The 17,951-nt window shown below is 38.6% G+C and overlaps 1 protein-coding gene across 1 annotated transcript in view; it reads left to right on the plus strand.

Annotated features, from left to right (window-relative positions):
* The window catches only part of LRRC75A (leucine rich repeat containing 75A), a 102,760-nt gene that overhangs the window by 20,133 nt on the left and 64,676 nt on the right, over positions 1-17,951 (plus strand). Inside the window, exon 2 of the mRNA XM_053457221.1 lies at positions 11,159-11,287. Coding sequence (XP_053313196.1) covers positions 11,159-11,287 — 129 coding nt within the window. The remainder of the gene's footprint in view (positions 1-11,158; positions 11,288-17,951) is intronic.

The following is a 17,951-nucleotide window of genomic DNA, read 5'->3' on the forward strand; positions in this document are numbered from 1 at the left end:
GTTGGGACTGTCCCAGCTAACTCAGGACTTCTGGAGGCAATGATGTTGAAATACTTACCACTTGAACCTCCACAAATGTACTTTTATATTTTTAAAATAAAAATAGAATTTGTAAAATAGATCTAGCATTGTGACTAGTTTCTTGATGTGTTTTAATGAGCTGGCGTAAGGTCATCTGCAGCCTATATTGTGATCATGGAAGGAAACCTGAGTAGCGGAGGGATTCCTTTCATTTGTATGCAGGCAGAATAATGTGATGTGCAAATATTTCTTCTTGTTAAGGAGCACTTTGAGTCAAGCCAGCTGAGTAAACAATATGGCACACTATACACAGATGTCACTGAGCTCATCCCTCTCCTCTGAAGGTATAACCAATTTTGTTTTCCTTATTTTCTATAAATAGATTAAAAGAAGAGCAAATAAAAAAATGAATCCACCACCAAAACACATTAAACAGACTGTTGATTGCTAAGGCATAATGCCTGTAGACCGTATCTTTCTTGAGAGCACTCCAGAGCTCAAAGTTCCTGCATGGTTTGCAACCCTTAATAATAACAATCAGAAACATCTGGTACTACTGCTGCTGTGGACTCCAACTCCCATCACATCCAGGCTGCTTACTAGGGCTAATGAGTGTTACACAGCTGAAGTGTGTAATATTACTTTCCTCCCTACTGAAAGCTGAAGCAGATGTCTGTGAATACTATCATTATTTATTGATGTATATGGCACCATCATATTCTCCAGCACTGTACAATGGGAATTGCAGAGAAATAGCATCGTTAAATATCTTTGTCAGTAGAGATGGATATGAGTAAATGTAAAACCCTGTGAAAACTCTACCCATGACCAATAAATAAATAAAAACAATGAGCACACACCGCAGAAGTGCTCTGCCCTGAATCACTTGGCATGGGGCTAAGCCCCAAGCTAATCGGACAGGGACTTGGATGATCCCAAAAATGTGGAGGCATAGGTATAGGCACAGTAGGAAAGCTGGAAACCTGTATAGGTAATTCTGCAGGTAGAATCTCCGGCTTGATCTACTGGATGCCAGAGCATGACACATGACGTGTTTGGTACACTAAAGGTACTCACAGAGGAAGTAATCAGAGTTCTGTTGTAAGAAGGGCTTGGATGACCCTGCCCTGTCCCCAAAGGGTCCGGGGATAGAGCCCATAGCACATTTGATAACATTTGATTCCGCTTTGGGAGTAGTAGCTGCGCAAACTGCATATATATATATCTACACATATACACACAAACACATATATTTGCAATACATTTATAAATTAACTAAATTCTGATGTCCTTATATCCAGCAACCGCGGTGAGGAATGCAACCAAGTCATCCAATTGTAACTATATAATATATGTTAGCACTTGCCCCCTACATCTAGAGTGCACCCACAGTGGTCTCCTCTCAGAGCCTAATTTCTTCTCTCAGTCAGGGTCAGGGGCACCCTTTATTCTTTCTATACCCTTTAGGCCTAACACAGTAATTTATAGACTTGTCAAAATATACATAACTCTTACAAATGCCTGCCCATAAACACATACATTCACACTTGCCCTTACACATAAACATATTGCCTTACATTTGCCCTTGTTGCACACATTCTTTCTTGCCTCTTTTTCTCCCCTATCTCATTATCTCTCCCCATGTCTGCTCATCATTCTGTTTATCTCTCCCTTTCCCTTTGATCCTACCTTTCTCATTATATTGCCTCTTTTTTATCTAATTTATTCCATTTCACTTTATCTTTCCTCGTATTTCATTTTATATCGCAATTTTCTTCCTAGCTCACCCATTTCTCATTGTCTCTTGCCCTTTTCATTTTTTCTTCTTTATCACAATTTCTCTTCTTTCTCTTTATCCCTTTTATCCCCATTTTTCCTCCATCTCATTATCGCTCTCATTTCTACCTGTTTCATCTTTTTTTCCTCTTTCCCTTGCCTCTTCCCAGTGTGCACCGGAACACAATTATGTCACAGACTTCCGCACTAACCACAAAAATGTAAAGGGACCACTTAACTATCATATGCATTAAAGTGTATATAGTGACTGGCGTGTCACTTTAATAATCAGAGGTGTAATATTTGATCACTTCATTTTGCACATTTCCGGTTTAGTTACATTCCTGCTGATCGTGATTCAGTGGTCTTAATGCTGCTTCTACCAGAAGCAGCTGCACCATTATTTATTCATTTCATAGCAGCTGCCAAGTACAGCGATACCACGTTATGTACCAATACACTATATTGGCTTTAGTTCATTGCTGCTAAGGTAAGTTACAAAACAGGTGCTAATGAATAAATAATTGAATACCCTCATTAGTTATCAAACAGCCTCCTGCTTAGAAGGGAACCCTGGTTTAACTCAGTGTATTGAGTTGTGTCTTACAGTGGCTCTAAAATTGAAGTTTGTTGAAAGCGTGTTGCAAATTATTCTGGATCAGCTCGTTATAATATAGTAAGAAAATATATAATATAATATAGTAATAAAAGCCATCATTATTCTTTTCGTATTGCTTATTAAAGTTGTTTGTCTGTGTGAGCTACAATATTTAATTAAGCCTAAATCAGGACACAAACAGAGCAGCTTAAACAAAAGTACCTCTCTCCTTGTCATCAGATGTAGTGATAGTAAGTGTTGACAGGGATCTTGATTTTAAAGTGGAAGCTTAATTAACTACAGTTTGGTGACACCACTGTTGAGCAGATTGCAGGCCCCCCTGACCCCACACCAAGACCGTTTGAACTCATGTGGCATGAAGCAGGCTGACCAAGGCAAGGACATTAGCTACAGTTTGGTGACCTTGTAGAGCCCCCTGACACCACACGAAGACCGTTTGAACTCATGTGGCATGGCGCAGGATGACCAAGGACATGGCATGGATGGCCATTCAAGGATACCTTTCCCTAAGGACATTCATACGCAGATAGAGATACTGCTGTATACAGCATATTGTGGGGATCCATGGCTAGATGTAATTCCTACAGAGATTCCACAATCGCTGCGGCTCTGGAATTATTTAATGTCATGGTTGATGTTGCTTCTTAGTACTATGTCATGTGTCATGCTTGATTGTGTCACAGCATAGTATTATAGTACACATAGATGTATGAGTGTTGTGTATGAATGATGTTTTTAGGTATACTGTTTTTGTACACTATATCCCTGCATGTACTAGGTCAGCTGTTGGTGATTGTGTTTTTTGCTGTTTTAATAAGCCTTCCATATGGTATGTTGGTTCTACTTTGGAATAAACCCAACATTGCAGCTTAATGACACAACAAGAGATGGCAGAAGCTGCCATTTTGGAATTTTACACAGCTGAAAAACTAATACAGTGTATTCCCAGTACAATGTGTGACCCATTGACAGCTGTTTATTTAAGTAAGGAGAACTGTGCTTTATTTAAACATTTTCATTTATAAACGCATTATTTGCTCTTACTGTATACATTTATGTGATTTTAGGGTTATAGATGAATGTGATACACTCATACATAGCAAACATTCTGAGTTCCTAGAAAAGAGGCACAAAAGAGAGATTTGGGAGTCAAAGAGGTTCTACCCCTCTAAACAGGGATACTTCAGTGGGATGCAAGCAGTGAAGAGTGGAGGCAGACACATACAGGCAAGCACATAGATATACACAATGCACTGGCAGGCATTTTACAGCTTGTTACAATAGGGTTCTTTCGTCACAGACAGCTTTCCTTTCTAAAGTGAGTTCAGCCAAAACAAACGTAATCCTGACTGTCCTAGTTTGAAAAACACTGAGGTTCATAGTGCTGTTATAACACTGGTACATACCCAACCATAAAGAACCAGCAAGACATTTTAATATAATTTGTACGTAATGTGATTAAATAAATAAATACTGTTATATTGGCAGCTGAGCAGTCGGATATTCTGCGTGAAGCTGTTTAATAATACACTATATTTATTTTTGCTAAAATTACATGTAGCTTTTTTTATCCACGACACACAAAAAGTGCTTTGTAGTTTCTACATTTGTAATTTCTGTAGATATGTGATGGCAAAATAGGCGTACTGTGTGTAGTCAACAGCATATATGAGTGTTTAAACGTCCACTCCAGCATATCTGAAAATGGCCCATTTTCTTTTAGGACTCGTAGTTAGAGACCTGACTACAAGGTGAAGTTTTACCATTTAATTTTAGGTGACTTTATGACCTGTCCAAGAGTTTTTAATGTAATTGTGTAGGCAGTTCAAATACAGTTCATTTACAAAATTAATGCCCAAACACAATTTGTACTATTTAAATAATAAAAGGTTTGTACCGTTTGCCATTACTATTTCAATAAACATTATTGATATTATGAGTGTAGAACACAGTGATAAGTCTCGTACCTACCAAATATTCTAAGCATCTACAGAAAATGTACATTAGGATAGGAAAGAGGGGCCGCGTGAATTGAGTCCCACCTAAAGGGGGCATTTGAGAGGTGTTCTGCAGATACATTATTGTGCCCTGTTTAGAGATCTAATCACTGCTAGTGGGCCCAAAAAAACCCACAGTGACTCAAGTATGATCACAGCTGTGCACATTCAAATAACAGGAAATATTTCTTTTCTAATGTAATTTTTGGAGGGGGGGGGTACTTTTCCAATAAAACTTAACTCACTGCTTAAGACACTGAAAGTAATGTATAGCTGTAAGTAAAGTCATCTGGATCAAGTGAAGACAACCAGAGATCGAAGAGAGGTTTGTGCAAATTGTGCTAAACCCTTTCAGGAAATGCATGTCACTTAGGCAATACAGGAATGAGATCCAGATGTGCAGGAACACGCAAGACGCATTCTCCATGTTAAGTAAAACTTACCTTACGGCACAACTGTAATCAATTTAGCAACGTCAATGCCTTTACAATTCCCTGGATCTGAAGGGAAACATGCATCTTTAAATAGGTTCCACTGAAAAATGACATATACTATATGAACATTATTTTAAGGAAATGGTCAACAGGTGCCAATGGAATCATTCTCAAAATACAGAATTTTGGAAATCAACACAATTATGCTACTAAAGTATCATAATTATAATTCTATAGTTTACACCGTGTTACCATTCATGTAAACCAGAATAGCAGGATAGATGTTTCTAGAATACAGATAATGTATCGATTAAACAAGTTACTTTACATTTTATTTTTCGGGTGCCTGCAGATTCTGTAGAGCTATTACAATGACAAAGAATACAACGTTAGTACTGACATGAAGACATACTAGTACTGAAAAAGAATAAATCTTTCACAAGCTTACAGTTGTTGGGGTTTGTCCATCCCCAACAAATCTAAAAAAAGGACAGTATGGGAATCACAATCAATTACAAAGAAATTGTAGATGTTTCCCTCAAGCATTTTGATCTAAAAAGCAACAGGACATGCTGCATACCAATTAGCATGACTATAAATCAGGATATTTCCTTGGAGTTGCCAAGTATTGACTTCTGGTGGTCATCGACGTTTGCTATGTGGATTGCTCAAGCACTAAGGTCTCTCCCCCAAACCCTCACACCAGCTCACCCAGTCGTATGATCGAAGACCATAGCAATCTGAAACTTAAGAGTTTTTAAGTAACTTTGAATGTAGGACTATTTCTCCAAAGCCATCCATCATGTTGCTTTGTCTAGCATGTGTTCCTGAATGGCCCAGTATAAAATCTATTCTAGCCAGGGCAACAGAATTCTAATTCTGATAGTTTGTTCCTTGGCGGTTTCAGCATATGTTTAGCCCAATATCATAGTACAGGTTTTGAAGAAATGATTAACCCCTTAATGACAAAGCCCGTACACGTACAGGCTCAAAATGGATTGTTTTCAATGGGGTTAGGGACGCCCATTGTCCTTAAAGGGTTCATTTGATTCACAGCCTGCTTCCAAAAATTGTATGATTGTCTTTTAAAACCTGTATTTCCACATTCAGCACGGGTTAAGTCGGGTTACGTGACCCCACTGTAGTAGTGCGGGAGCTCAGAGAGGAGGGGGAATGCTAGCTGTAGTGAAGATAGGTTCTGCGCAAGGTAAGATGGAGAGCTGTTTGAGCTGCACTGTAGATGAGAGGAAGGGGAAGTGAGAGAGCATCGGATAGAGAGTGTATGTTAGTGTATGTTAAAGTGTTGGTGTAAATGTATGGTGTTAGCATGAGTGTGTAAGATTGATACACGTGTGTTAGTGTATGCTGTTAGCATGTGGAGTTAGCGTGTTTGTTGTCTTAGTTTGTGGTGTTAGCATAAGTGTATGACCATATGGTGTTAGAGAGTGTGTGGGTTCCAAAAACAAAACTGCACCTGAAGCTGGTAACCCTCTGCTCATCCCTGTCCACATGAGAACATCCTGTTCAGAACTGTCTCAAGAGAATTGTGACTTTTCAGCAGAGAAGGATGTGTTCTTACCAAAAGCATCACATAAAAACAGCTTGTCTGGTTCTGTCATCCGCATTTAGCTTTAAAAACATTGTGCGTCTGGGATTTCTTTTTTCTACCAGGGTATTTAGTTATTCTAGTCAGATACTGAGACCGACTTTGCAGGTGTCAGAGTGAAAAGAAATTAAGTTATCACAGAAAACCTAGATAGTACAGACACATTTTTATGCTCTAAATATTACCCCAGGGGTTTGCTGAATTTCATAGGAACATTTCCCAAATTACAGAAGAGTTACCTGCCTTACCCAGGTTCTGCTTCCCAAAAGAGACGTGCAAGAGCCTGCCTATATTTAACATTGTTTTAGCTTGTTAGCCTTCCTAGGATATTGCCCACAGCCCCACAACAGTGGTGTTTCTGGAGTAAAGTCAAGAGGGATAATACCAGTATTAAAAAAAAAAACTATGGCAAGGGTCAAGGTAGTAACAAATGGACAAATCCAAGGATCTCCAAGGAGATCCAGTTTGATAAGAACATTAATGTTTTTAACACATTAGGATTATATGGTGTGCCTACATTATTGTTTGACTTATAAAGTACCAACATATTCAGCAGTGATGTACAGGCTTAAAAGAGAGGTATAGTATCAAAGTAGAATAAATACACTATGATACAACACAATGTCAGCACTGAGTCTTCGGGTTCTTGCCCTATACACTGCTGTGATCACGTATATGATTAAATATTGAGAAGTCAAGGTTTCCTTGAGGATCTGTATTAGAGCCATGTCTCAATTAACACCATAGAGTCTTCACAATGGGCTATTTAAGGGTTAATATTTCAAGAGTCTCTGGGTCAGCTCATGTAGAAAGTTCCCAGGTATACTTATAGTCTAAAGGCTGTAAGGGGTGTGAGATAGAAAGCAAGGCATTTGGGGAGTAGACAGTTGAAAAATGGGGCAAGATGTTGGCCTCAGCATAGTATAGGCTTTTCCCATCATCTGCCTAGACGTCTGCAGCATTATAAATCTAGATATCACTATAACCAACACAATACAGACTAATCTATAAAACAATGATCACCTTGGACTGCTGTTTCAACACAATATCTTCTCATCCATTTTATAGCTTCTGGCAGACTTAATAATGTGACATTTTAAAAGGTTAGGTTGCTGTTAGCTGTCATGCACAAATCTTGTCATTGGACTCTCTGGTTGTGAAAGTCTGCCATTATTTATTACAGATTGTGCAGATGAACCACAGTTCATGAGCATTTCAGAACGAGCCAAGGCTTTAAGGTACTCTGCATCCTGAAAGCAAGGCTTCATTTCAACATCTAGAAAGAAAAAAATGGTACTAAGGCCGTTCAAGAGAGAAATTTTTTTTTAAAGCCTACTTGCAAGAATTTATGTATAGAAATTAATGGGTGCCTAATACAGGTTATTTAATTACAGGTAACAACATGATCTCTCTTAAACTTAGGGTAGATGTTCCAGACATGTGCAGATCCAATGGGGCAACAGGCCAATTGCCCCCGCAGGATTGGGACAGTCCTAGAATAAAGATGAAAGTTGTGAGCACTGGACTTACCTCTTTCTGAACCTAATTTCCCCAAGTAGGGGAGGTTCAGCTGGGTTACGTAATATCCCTTTATGTGACCATGCAGTAGTAGCGTGGCAGCTGCATTGAAGACAGACCGAGTAGACGCAGGGCAAGTGAGGTCCATGAGGGTATGCGTGTACCTGGTTGTGCTCGTGTGTCTGGTTATGTTAGTATGTGGATATGTTAGCGTTTGTGTATGTGTCTGGGCATATTTTGTGTCTGGGTGTCTTGGTATGTTAGTGTGTGTGGGTATGGGTATGTTAGTGTGTGTAGGTGTGTTTGTGTGTGTATCTGGGTCTGTTAGTTTGTGTATGCTTGTGTGTGAGTATATCAGTGTGTTAGTGCAAGTGTGTTAATGTGAGTGTCTGTGTGTGTTAGTGCGATTGTTTTGGTGTGTGTGTTAGAGGCACAACTAGCAACAGAGACCATTGGTGCTGTCGCACAGAAATGGCTTTGTGGGAAAGGTTTAAGCATAAAATGGAGTCAGGAGAATACAGCAACTAGGATCAGATTGTCCAAAATTGTCAAAAGTACTCGATGGACATGTGTGACAAATGCTAACATTCTCAATACACATAAACAATTACAGCAACAACCTATTTTGGAGGGGTACTCGAGGCGGTTTTCATTCATAACCCTCATTAATATATCCTAATTGATAGTTTTATTATTTACCATGAACTAGATTGTTAATGAGTGGTTGGCTGAGGTGGAAAGCTCAACAATTGTGGGGGGGGGTTTGTCTGTTATTTTTGGTTTGACATTAGTCACTTTTTTCTAACTATGGTACTATTATAAACACAGAGCACATCTCATGAAGATGAAATGGTTCCCTTAGAACACCTTTGGAAAGTATTTGGCATGATGAACACTTCTGAGAACATATTGACCTCATATGCCACTAAGCTGTACTCCATTACTTTTGGGGCAACACAACTTGGAGGGAAAAATAAAACATCCACTTATATGCTATCCAAGTAGAAATTATTCTTGATTTTTCATGCATTACATTTTATTTTCCAGCACGGAAGGGTTTCTGTAAGAAGCTGTCAACAATACCTTAATTAAGAGAAAGTTCACTTTTTCTTACCTTAGTCTATGGATTCTGTGTTCTAAAAGTCAGCTTTATCGAATATCTTCAGAACTAAAATTAAAGCTCTCCAGCTTATATCTCCTTGGTGCAGCTCACCAATAAAATTTCCCCCGAACATTCCTCCGAATGTTTATCCACCAACAGTAATATCTAAATAAAATTTAAAGGAACCTAAGCCTGATATGCTGTTAAGGATAGTTTGGACAAAGTTCAGTCTGATCTTGAAGATACATTGGCAACATGTGAATCCTTAATTGGAATTTACGTTTGCCAGTGCTTGGACATGTGCAGAAGACCTGCTGGTAATGTGTGAGTGAAGTCAGGAGGTAAATTGTGGCACTTCTAGTTTAGTAGAAAAAAACAGCACCAGTGAAGCTAACACAATCAGCTTCACTGTTCACTGAAAAATGTTTAATAAATGACTCTCTATGGAAAGCTGAGTTTCTAGAACGAGAAGATCTGAGGCCTTGTCAGGACGGACAAAGAAGATCTGTGCCTTGGAACACAGAACTGTGTCCTTTAGTAGGGTATAGTATCATGGTGTGGTGTAATGTGCTGTAACACCACAACCAGAACTACCATAGGAATGGGTACCACGGCACAGGGGTCGACAAATGTGGTTGGGATCTAGGAGCCAGCCAAAAAAAGTTAGGAGCCAACTTATGCTCACAAACACTAACACTTTACAGTAACACACACAAACATTCTATGCTCATGTAGAGCTGACAACATACACTAATACAACCACTATTTCCTGACACACTAATGCTAATGTCATACTGTAACACAACAACATACACATGAACACAACATAAACACCACCATACATGCTAGCACCACACTCTTATACACATGCACACACACATTGGTTAACACTATACATATATAAAATGACACACTAACATGGATACATACACACTGAATGTGGCATTATAATACAGTAGACATACTGACTGTAGCACCATACATATACACACAAACACACTCTGACACTATAGTATACACACAGTCACATACACTACTCCCCCTCCCTCCCTCTCTCATTTCGTGGAGACCAGCCATGGTGCTGCTGATCTTCTGCCATTGCTAATCCGGCACCCTATGCTTTCCTGCTGGGGCACGATGAGGCAAGTACAGGAGGCACCCAGCAGGGTCACCTAACATGCATTACGCGACCCCGCTGGCACCCTCACGGCACACACTACCCCACTCCCCTGTACAAAAACATAGCATGCATAGGGAACATGATGGCAGCTCTGCAAACTCCTGGGCACCAGGAAGTGGTTTCTAGTCGCCTGGCGACCTGGCGTCTGGGGTAGACACAAGACCCTCTCCTACATAAATGTATACATAAGGTGTGGCAAATTAAAAATTTTATTCCTTCAACTTTCTTAATAGATATTATTACACAATAGTAGCAATTACCTATAATTCTTGGCACATTAATATTTTAGAATTCACCTGGCACCCAGAATAACCGGTATTGCAGAAAAAAAATATTTTATATGTTTTCTTGCAAACTGAGATTTGTAAAATAACAGCTGATACCTTGCATAGAAAATAATAATGACCATAGGATCCAGCAGTTATTAAAATACAGTGGTCTTTTTTTCCCCCCATGCATTGTTTAGTTATTGGAGCTGCAAAATAAGCCAAAATAAGTGTAAAAGGCCTACCGAGGTTTTCTTCCTGCTTTCAGTAGTGGCAACTAGGGGTGGGGGGAAAATGAGACAGAAGTTTTTCTAACTCCAATATTTAAAGAATATCTGTACAAATTTCCATGCAATATGGACTCCAATGTGTGTTGTACATAAACATAGGGCTGGAGTGTTTGTTCTTTAAAATGTGAATTTAATCATGATGAATCTTGAGGATGGATTTTAATACTAACCTTTATATATGTTACGCCAGAATATGTCAGGATAGATGATAAAGTTATGCCGTATTCACCTAATAGACAAGTAATCGTAATATTGATCATATATTTAAGGTACACGAAATAACCAGGTAATCATGCCATTGAGGTACATGATAGTAAATCATCAATCTGTCTTGTCTTTCACGATGTAGGATTTGGGGATGGAGTCAACCTCTCTAGATGATGTCCTATATCGTTATGCCAGCTTCCGGAACCTTGTAGATCCTATAACCCACGACTTAATAATAAGTCTTGCTAGATATGTGCACTGTCCCAAACCAGTAAGTATAAACTATGTATTATTATGTATAAACTACATCTTTTTTTTTTACGTTCTACGGTATACTTGACAATGTACATTTCAAGTTAAAAGTAAACTTATGTAGAAGTTTTTTGAATCTTGCATCTGGCTTGTTTTGTTTTTTATTTCATTGGCACTTATTGTTAAAGAAACAAAATGCATGTCATGAAGTAGGCTGTTAAATCAAAAGGTATGTACGTATATTAATGGTGGAAAATTTAGTTTTCTTTAAAATTCTTATTTCAGAAGAAATCTCTATTTCTCTGTCTCCCTGCCCCACACCAATCACGAAGCAGACAGACAGACAGACAGACATGTGTTATCAGAATTTTAACTAAGGCTCTTGGTGCCTGGGCAGGAACGCAAGTGAAAGGGGTGCAGGGGCATTGCCACTCAGTGGCTGAAGCTCACCTCTCACCGTACCTGGGGCACCTGCCCCTCTTGCCCTTTAAAAGAGGCAATGTGGGATTTTTTTGTGGGAGTTTAGCATCAGGTTAGTTGGTATAATTGGGAATTATAACGTGTTTTAGTGTGTTTAGTATTAGGCATGTATAGAATATATATGCCTATATATATAGGTATAGATAGATAGATAGATAGATAGATAGATAGATAGATAGATAGATAGATAGATAGATATAAAAAATATGTGTATATTAGTAAGGTGTACAATATCAGTCATAATGGAGGTAATTAGGTAGAGCTGAGAATTTTAGTTTCGTGGGTTTTGTGTTGGGTAAGAAGAAAAAAGCATTAATTAAAAAAAAAAATAAAGAAAAGATAAAACGTATACATGCTTGTCCTCTAAAGAAAATATATCATTTTTGTGGGTCCACTAAAATTAGAGATTTGGGAAAATTGCAATTGGAACACATTGCAACACATGCTAAACAACTTACTGACTGGCACAGTATTTAATTGGCACATACACTTAGAACTAAATTAGGAAAACACAATATGTGGCACATTATGTACTAAATAGCAGCAGGTGTACCATATCCATATCATTTACTCACCATGTTGTTTTGCAGCATATGGTTTTGTGTAATTAATAGCAGGTTCTCTGATGTTTCTTTGCTATACATTCTTAAAAAGTTAGTTTTGGAGCATTTAGTGTTTCGGACCTGGCTTGTGCAATGCTATGCTTCATTGAAATGCAAAAAGGGGGTACAGGAAGGAAGTGTATTCCAAAGGAGGAGAGATCATAATCTAAAACTAGAGGGTCAGTGGCCTAGATGCAATTCATTTCCTATGTAAATTGCCACTAAACTAGTAAATTACCCCCAAATTATTTAATTTTAATATCTTTATTTTAGAATACCTAATCTATATATTTTTGCATATATTTCTAGCAGTTGCAGGGCGATTACACGCTGTTGTTTCAAATCCATATTTTTTTTATATTTAGTCTGCTTGTTTTTAGAATAGTGAATAAAGAACCCATGAAATAATAGGAGCATTTTGACACTTGTCATGCATCTATTTTGCTGTACTTTTTTCACAGTGCTAAAGATTTCCGTAGAAGTTATGTCTCGATTCAAAATACCCACATACATACTTTTATCTTTGCTAGGTACATGTCTTGGCTGCAGCAAGCGACAACCTCACCAATTATCACAAAACCCAGAAAAAAAATAAATATATATATATATATATATATATATATTGTATAAATACTGTGTATATATGTACCTTCTATATTAAATAAAAGTTTAATTTAAAACTAAATTACTCCACAACAGGGGGTCCACAGACCTGCAATTCTGCTCTTTAGGACAGAATATTAAAATCCAAATTCTGAAGCTGCTCAGAATGAGGAGTATACCACTGTATATTAGAGATTATTTTTCACACCAGTGATCTGCATGTAAAAACATGTGAGTTTCTGTCCAGAATCATCTGCAGCTTAATGATAAAATAAGACTTTAAGTCACCTCAAGGTGAAAGACAGAAAAAAAACAAACTGGAAATTGCTCTAAACTATCTTGGGGAAATTAAATCCTCTTCAGTAATTTCGTTAGTATTTTCCCCAGGCCAAGGAATGGTTAAAGCTTTGTTTATTTGGATTGGGTAAATTGAGTTTTTTCAAGTGAAATTGAATCAGTAGGATGCGTTAAGGAGGGTGGTTTTACTGAGACTAGGCATCGCTATTAATGCCTCAAGACATCACAATTTATTATATTTTGTCGAAAAAGTATTTCATGTCCCTTTTCTTTGACACATTTAACGTCATTCTACTCATACACGGTGAAATAGTTATTGGTTTTAAGAAATACAAATAATAGTACCATTGAACCTCCCCTCCAAACAACTAAACAAAATGATATGCACATGTACAATGGTGCGTGTACTGAGCTTTCAAAGAATGATCGCTCAGTGAGTCAACACGTCCCCAATCTATATCACTTCTCCTGATATAATGGCGGACAACCCTATATAGGCCAGCTAACCTAGCATCCTGCTTTTGAGACAGACTTGTGCGCAGGGAGCAAAATTATTGCGGATAACTGTTTAGTTTTTGGGAAATTACTGGTGGAAATTACTTTTTGGGAGCTTACTTCTAGCAGTAGCATCTTAGGGCTTAGGGAGAGATTCCGAATATATTTTGCATCGCAAGACCACCACCAACATCAACAGCAGGACTACACCAATGGATAGACACATCCAGCAGCCTGTTATGGGACTGAATTTTAACATAAATGACATCGCGTACTTAAATTAATCCTTCAGAGTAATACAAGTGGCAAGTAACCTAATTTTGGAAGATTGATTTTTAAGAGAGCCATCTGCTGTACCAGGTGTGAGGAGACCAGTAGGACAGCTATATTCTGACACATAGGACTGGATTTCCTCCAAACTTGGACCATTCTTAGAAAGGATCCCACAGAGTAAGGAAGATGATAAAGCAGCATCACTAGAGAAATGGGTAGAGATAAATCATGTCTCATTCAGTTTGAATATTGATGTGCTAGGTAACCTAATTTTGGCAGATTGACTTTCAAGAGAGCCATCTGCTCTACCAGGTATGGGGAGAGCTGTGTTCTTTAAGGGTTGAAACTGTTGCCTGTCGCAGAGAAAACCCTCTTGCTTTGGACACTAGTGGGTGAGCATAAAAGCAGCAGCTGGGCTACAAAGGAAAGGCAATGTATATTGCTGTACAGGGTAAACCCATGAATGCTGCACAGGGGAAGCCTACTGCGATGCAATTGGTGACATGACAAATGGTTACCTGTGCCGATTGAAATCCGTGGAACCATAAAACACAATTGGCACTTTGACATTGTTCACTTCTCTCTGATACAGAGCAGTGTGGAAAAAGTAAGAGAAAAAGTGCAGCCAGATAATTTGTTCAGGGGGTGGCATTATGGGGCAAACAAAACTGTAAAGAATGGAGAGATGGAGGGAGGAAGAAGAAAGAGGGAGTGAAGGGAAAATAGAAAAGGTAGAGAAATAAAAAGGGAGAGAAAGAGGGAGAGGTAAGAAAAAGAGAGAAGAGAGTTATAGGGATATACTGGTATATACAGAGGAGCAAAAAAAGGGAGAAGAAAAAATGTGCATGTTACTTATTATTTGCATATACTGTATAAGATGTTCTGAGGCAGTTATGTTATGTAGAATGATGGCATCTGACAGTGAGAAGTATGTTGAATAACATTCAAGAAAATGTAATAAGAGTATATTAACTTTGTTGGATGACATCTAAGGAAATCTGGGGCAAGTTCAAAGTGATTAGGTTAAGTAGAGGAAAAATGTAATGAGGTTGTAATGGACAAATGAATAACAAAATATTTGGTGTTTTTTTTCTTCATTTTCATTTTGTTTCATTGCACGTCCCTCTCCTTTTTTTGGAGATTCTTCTTACGAATGCACGAATATAGCAAAATCTGTCAAAAATGCACTAGACTATTTTTCTTTTTTGTTTGATAACGTATTCATTCTAATGTCACATGGCTACTGTAGATAACTGAATAATTCCCATGGATAATATGTTTTGGTGTCAAATAGATTCCCTAACAATGTTCTCAAATAAAATGATCAATCAAGCATATCCTTAAATCTTTCAAAAACGCAAAACGACAGTAAATGATGTTTGGGATGATGTGTTTACTCTTGAGCGGTTGCATTTCATTTTTAATGTCGAGTGTATATCACCACATTAAATACTGAGTGCATTCCACACCCCCTAAAGTGCTTCATTAAATCCAAATTATATTTCTGACAGTCTGAGACTGCGGCAAATTGAATCTGATTGAGAATGCATGAATGTATAAGGTTTAATGCTATAGTTGTTCACAACTCAAAACAGTTCAGGTGGGATTATACACCAGATACGTTGATCGGTTCAAACGAAAACTGGTTTGCCATGTCAGAAAATAGAGTCAGAGCGTATTAATTATACCATCAGCCAGCATTTAGGGAATACGACGGTATGTGGTTAGCATGCCAATCTAGGTTTATGAAGTCCTCCTCCAAATAAATAACTGTGTTATGATGCTCATGAATTAAACATATTAAGCCTCTGGCACTGAAAAGATTATGTTGCAGTAAACTGAAGTATTCTTTGGTTTTTACTGTACAAAAAGGTGTGTTTTTTTAATAAGCTATTAAATTAACGGCAACATCTGTGACGGCGTTATAAACCACCCTTGGATTTGGAAAGTTACAGTGATAATTCTTTACAGAAAGTCAACGCTGCTGTTTATTTTATGCTGTGAACTCATTTTAAAGTTTTTTTTCCACAATGCCCCCAAGATAGTAGCTTACATATCAGAAGTTACAATCTTGATGATTATGTAATGTTATGCGACAGATGTTTATTTACTCTCCTTTAAAACCCCTTTTCTCCTTGTTGAAGAATTATGGAAACAGGTTTTTGAACAAGTTTAGCAGTTGTTTGTAGAAGGACCATGCTGAGAACATGTGATTTTCACATTTGTAGGTCAGGAAAAATAAACATATTCAATAGTGTTTGCAATTTATAAGTAATACATAGTAAAGGCTATCTGGAACAGGAACCAGGGGGTCTAGACTTCCCGTTGCCTCCTTACCTGTAGCAAAAGCTAGCTACAAGATGGGTAGCTGCTTATGGTTCTCAGAGTAAAAGTGCTCCTCTGGGGAAAAAAGGGTCTTCCAAAGAACCGTAACAGAACTAGACACAAGAGTCAGGATGCAACAGAGCACTTTATTGGGATTGGACATGGTTTGTATAACCACTTTAGCAGGTGAAAGGGATTTGATTTAGACAGGAAACATGAAAGGATTAATATAATTAACACATAACATACTAGCGAGAGATTATGCAGACAACACCGGTACCTAATCTTCTTACACATTCAACGATGGCAAATACACGACAGAGGTGAAGGAATTTGAGAAGTAACACTTAGATGTGTACTAGACGGTGAGTCAATGTAAATACAACATAGAAATGGAAACAAGAGGGTGAAAATACAAAATATTACAGTCCCAAAAAACGGGTCCAACATTATAAATATAACCATATTCTGGAGAACCCACCTATATGCATTTGCCTCTTTCCCTGCCCCAGTTTTTTGGCTTCCCAGAATGTAAGGCTAAACACATCTCCTGTGCTTTGGCTTGGTAAGGGTTCCAAGTGTGCTCACACAAAATGCTCCACCTTTAGCCCTTTACTCCTTTCTACAACTCCATAATTTATCTTAATACAAAATTCAGTTTTTTGGAGGTTTGCATTTCAACACGTTTAATGCAATGGTAAAAAAGGCCCTATACTGGTGTATAGTTCAAATCCCCAAGAGGATAAATTACCGTATTTGCTCGATTATAAAACGAGGTGCTCTGAAAAATACCCATCGTCTTATAATTGGGGTCGTCTTATAATCAGACCTCAAATAGGTCTGACTATGAGACAACTAATATCCAGATCCCCTGCAGCTGCAGGGGACCTGGATCCTCCTGTCTCTGACACCCCCCCCACTTACCGGTACTTCTGAGTCCCCGGTGTGTGGCTGGGGCAGCGTGTAGATGTCTACGCGATTCGGGTAGACAACTTCCGCTGCAGCAGGAAGGAGGTGTGGCTAGCACCGGTGCAGACAACCCCCGCTGCTAGCCACACCTCCTTCCGGCTGCAGCGTAAGTGCGTGGGATCTACACGCTGCCCCGGCGACAGGAAAGTCAGAAGCACCGGTAAGTTTTGAGGAGGGGGGGGAGTGTTAAATGGGAGGCATAAGGCATTTCTGGAGGCGGAGTGCTCTGTGAAATGCCTTTTAACCCACTTAATGCCACTCTGCCTCCAGAAATGCCTTTTTAACCCTCTGTACGCCACTCTGCCTCCTGAATACCTTAAACCTCCCTATATGCCACTCTTCCCCATAATATGCCTTTTAACCCTCTAAATGCCAGTGTAAGGCATTTCTGGAGGCAGAGTGGCACATAGGGGGTCAAAAGGCATATCATGGGGCACAGTGGCATATAGGGTTAAAAGGCATATCATGGGGCACAGTAGCATTTAGAGGGTTAAAAGGCATATCATGGGGCACAGTGGCATATAGGGGGTATAAGGCAATTCTGGGGCAGATGTGCATAACTGGGGGGCAGGTTGGAAAATAGAAGGAAATGAAACCAAAATATTTTTCTCAATCATAGCTTTTATTAAAAAAAATTGT

Source organism: Spea bombifrons, chromosome 2 (genome assembly GCF_027358695.1).
Source record: "Spea bombifrons isolate aSpeBom1 chromosome 2, aSpeBom1.2.pri, whole genome shotgun sequence".
Taxonomy (NCBI): domain Eukaryota; kingdom Metazoa; phylum Chordata; class Amphibia; order Anura; family Pelobatidae; genus Spea; species Spea bombifrons.